Source organism: Coffea arabica, chromosome 5e (genome assembly GCF_036785885.1).
Source record: "Coffea arabica cultivar ET-39 chromosome 5e, Coffea Arabica ET-39 HiFi, whole genome shotgun sequence".
Lineage (NCBI taxonomy): Eukaryota > Viridiplantae > Streptophyta > Magnoliopsida > Gentianales > Rubiaceae > Coffea > Coffea arabica.
In genome coordinates, this window is record NC_092318.1 from 49,572,180 (window position 1) to 49,576,189 (window position 4,010).

A 4,010-nucleotide genomic window follows, 5' to 3' on the forward strand; every position below is an offset into this window, starting at 1 on the left:
ATGTTGCATGCCAAGAGGAAAACTATGATCAAAGAAGTGGACAAACTGCTGCAACCAATGCAGCCTAATATCTCAATATATATCAGGAAATTTAAGTATCCCCGTAGTCCTATCATGAATAATTATTGCTTTGTGTGTGGGTTTTTATGCTGGAATTTATGGTTTTCACGACATTTCACAATTTCAAAAGATACTTGTGTTGGTTTTTAGATTCCTTGCTTTTCGAGATGCAACAAAAGCTACCCTCCTATCAAAAAATTTTCACAATAATCCATTTTATCTTCAATATTTTTACAACGTTTAAATTGCCTACGTACCTTTAAACAATCTTTTTGTGAAGCAACAATCAAATTTATGTTCTCACCTAATAAAAATAATCAAATTAGGCTCAAGGACAAAAACAATCAAACAAGAATTTTATATATTTAAACTCCACCACTTTCATTTCATAAGTCTTTTGGTTTTAAATTTGAATTAATCTTTTACACACTGACAATGAATATATTTGCCGGTTTGGATGCATTACAACAAATCATAATTTGAATTTGAATTTGAATTTGAATTTTTTGTTTATGTGTCATGTATTCAATTTTGTTAGTGTATATACTATTGTTGTATAGAAAATTAACCCTTTACATTTTGTGAAACATCTAGGCCTTCAAGAATTTTGTGCTACCAACTCACTCCCTCCAAGGTATCCTACCGCCTGGAGCTAATCTTTAAAAATACAATGGCTTAATGTAATTACAGCACAAAAAAGACAATTATAAAGCATATAATAATTGGTGTAGTAGATTGAACATTTTACAAGGCTATGGTGTTACAGTGAACAAAAAAATTGAAGACATAAATTGTGCCAATTAGTAACAAGATTAATCCACACAGAAAATAATGGCAACGATATGACAATATTAGGCTACAAATAGATTTACATCAATCTAACACTATACAGAACTTAGGATAACAGAAAAACATTAAACATCAAAACTTAGAAAATCATTAAATCAAATGAATATTACTTGGGACATTAATTATCACCTCTTCATAAGCTGCAGTACTGAACAAAGGCCTTGTTTTCTCTTTGTTGAATATGAACAAGTAGGGCCTTGAATTCAACTAAGTTTGGCACAAACCCCTTTTGTTGAAACAAGAGAAATCCTGATTCTCTAACTGTCCATTGCTCCCATTTAAGTTCCCTTCACCTATATTGGAAGCCTTTGATTAACTGAAGTAAAAGGCTGCCATCCATCTTTATGGAATAATTATGGAGTAGGACATTGGCCACCAAGAACCACCCCATACTCATTTCAACAAGTCAGAAACTTGCACTCAATGCCATCAAGTGATCCATACTCAGGTAAAGTAGCTCCTAACTTCAGTAGTTGATAAACATAAACTCAACTCCAATAAAGAATTGAAGAGGGTTTCTGATTGACTGATAGAAGCACGCTCTCAGGGCTCAGGTTTGTGCATGAATGAAGGGTTCATGTCTTGAAAAAAGTTTGTATAATCATGAGGAAGCTGGAATTGCTGATCCTGAGGATTGAAGTTTTGATAGTAAGGGGGATTTTGGTAGTTTCTACTAGTTGAGGGAAGCATATGAGTTATGAACTCTGGAGGAAAAGTAGGCAATGATGCTGAATTTGACGATAAAAAAGAAGGTGACAACATTGCGGCCGCATTTCCTCTGAGTGTGGCTGGACAGTGATGGTTATGCTGGCCTTCATATGTAGTTATCACTATTGATGGATCTTGAAAGGATCTTTCAACTCGTTTCTTCACAATGCATTTCTGACTTGTGCATCTATAGTAACTCCTGCAAAGAGAATAATACCATGATAGAAGGATAACAAGATTGGAATTGAGAGTACATACGTGGGTACTTTATGAATTTGCCTACAGACGTATATTTCTCAACCAATTGATTCTTGAACTAGACAGCTTGTTATTTACAGAACTAGTCATCTCATTAGTTAAGATACAGAAGTTACACGTAGATTTCAAAGTGTTAGCAAGGCCAATTAGTTACAATTCTTGTTCGACTTTCAGAGAGTATACTAGAGTTTTACCTTTTTAGTTCCAGAAGCCTTTAGCTCGATCATGCAATGAACCAAGCTTAGTATCTAACAAGCACTTAAACTATTGACACCTTTAGGCCTTTCACTCTGAAATACATATTAAATTTGGACTTGCAAGAATTTGTATCAGTCTGAACATCAAACCAGTTTTCTAGCCAAATGAGGACGTCAAAAGTTGTACATTTTGCTAAAGATGAAATTGCTAACCTGCTTTAGTCACACAAAAACACACACGCAACAGACAAACACACGAATGGGCATACATTCTTTAACTGCGGCGCAGCATTAAGGGGAATCAAGGTTAAATTATACGCTTCTGATGCAAGACTTTTGCATAAGTGAGTACTTAAAAAAATCCAACCTTGGAAAAGGGCTATTCTTGACTGCTTTCTGTCCATACTTTCGCCACCTGTATCCATCTTCAAGATGATCAATGTCACTCTTTGTCAAGAACGCGAATCGCGGTTCTCTTGGCTTTTTTTCCCCTTTCTTTTTTGGTTTGTTCCTGCAAGAATCAACACCTCAAAGTTCAACTCAGTTATCAAGAAGTGTTTGCTTCAGAACATGCAAAAAGTTATGCAATTAGGGTTTTCTGATCATGTTTAAGGTTAAAAAATAGGGTACTTATTGAAGATTTATGCTCTCGAGAAACTAACCAAATATAATTCATTTTTTTTAAGTGTATACAAGTCATTAATTATAAGAAAATGCTATGAATATGAAACACAACAGATTCCAAAGTTACTGTTTTTAGTGACAAAAGATGGTCTAGATTCCTTAATTATATCCAACAGAATGGAGAAGACTTGTAAAAGGCTCAAAAGTCCAGCAGGAAAAACTAACTCATTAAAATAATCCTAGTTGGCATAATATCTTATTTAATTATGAAAACAGGTTTCCATGAAAGAAGGCTCATCTTTATATCTAAACTTTAAAAAAAAAAAAAAAAAATTCTATAATATAAAAAACCCACAATTTCTTAGACTTGTCATCCCTATCTTCACTCCCTTTTGTCTGCAAATCAGCGGTGTTGCTTTTTGAAGACTCCTCTTCTACACCAGTCTCATTTGAAGAACATGACAAGGAAGAAACCGGCGTTCTGGGATTTTCAGCACTGGTAGTGGCAGCACCAGCTGCAGCCTCTCCTAGAGAAGTAGTATTTTTGTCTGATGATGAATTATCTACCGGACAAACAGATTGATCAGGCAATGAATTGCAAGACATATCGAAAGCCCCCGATAGATTGTTGTAATCTGCTGCTGTTCCTTGTAAACAATCAGTGAAGCTCATGTAAGAGGTGGGATCGTACGCGGATGATGATCCAGCTAAGTTTTGTGATGCAGATGGTTGATTATACATCAAGGAGTTACCACCACCGAAAAAGGGAAATGTACTAGTACTCCCTCCCGTCCCCATGTAATCATGGTAAAAAGAGTTAGTACCATAATGGTAGCCATCATTTCTGTGATGATCAGACATGGATGGTATGATACAATTATGGAGTACAAAAGACAACAGACTAAGAGGAGTGATGGAAAGTTTCACAGACGGATCCTAAAATTGATACAGAGAAAGAGATCTAGGAGAAATTAAGGGACAGGTGAAGTCAAGAAGCGTGGAGAAGGTAATCTTAAGACTAACTGGCTAGATAATTTTGGTTGGATGTGAATATGAACGAGGGAACTTTGGTATGGGGTTTAAGAGAAAAGTCCTGCTCTTTAGTTCGTAGAAAATATCAGAGGACTTTGCAGCTCATTATAATGTTTCTAAGAGAGAGATAGGAAGGGAAAAATAGACCGTAGCTTTAGCTTTTTAGGTAACTAGCTCGAGTTTGGTCCTATTTATTTATGGTGAAGGCTGTGACTCACATTAGAACGGATTTTGGATTCGCGCATTAGATTAAGGGCACATGATTTGTTACAAGACAGTAGT

The 4,010-nt window shown here is 35.5% G+C and overlaps 1 protein-coding gene across 1 annotated transcript; it reads right to left on the reverse strand.

Moving 5' to 3' along the window:
* Positions 1 to 774: 774 nt before the first annotated feature.
* On the reverse strand, positions 775 to 3,805 carry LOC140006673 (WRKY transcription factor 71-like). The gene is made up of 3 exons (XM_072048989.1): positions 3,052 to 3,805; positions 2,440 to 2,583; positions 775 to 1,816 (listed from the first exon to the last, which is right to left on the reverse strand). The coding sequence occupies exons 1-3, from the start codon at positions 3,555 to 3,557 to the stop codon at positions 1,453 to 1,455; spliced, it is 1,014 nt and encodes a 337-aa protein (XP_071905090.1). The 5' UTR covers positions 3,558 to 3,805; the 3' UTR covers positions 775 to 1,452.
* Positions 3,806 to 4,010: the final 205 nt, after the last annotated feature.

Excerpts from the sequence above, each read along its gene's own strand:
- LOC140006673 (XM_072048989.1), bottom strand. The coding sequence starts at position 3,557 with ATGTCTGATCATCACAGAAATGATGGCTACCATTATGGTACTAACTCT. Across the intron at positions 2,584-3,051 it reads GATGACAAGTCTAAGAAATT|GAACAAACCAAAAAAGAAAG; the intron begins GTGGGTTTTTTA and ends TGATTCTTGCAG. Across the intron at positions 1,817-2,439 it reads AAGAATAGCCCTTTTCCAAG|GAGTTACTATAGATGCACAA; the intron begins GTTGGATTTTTT and ends TTCTCTTTGCAG.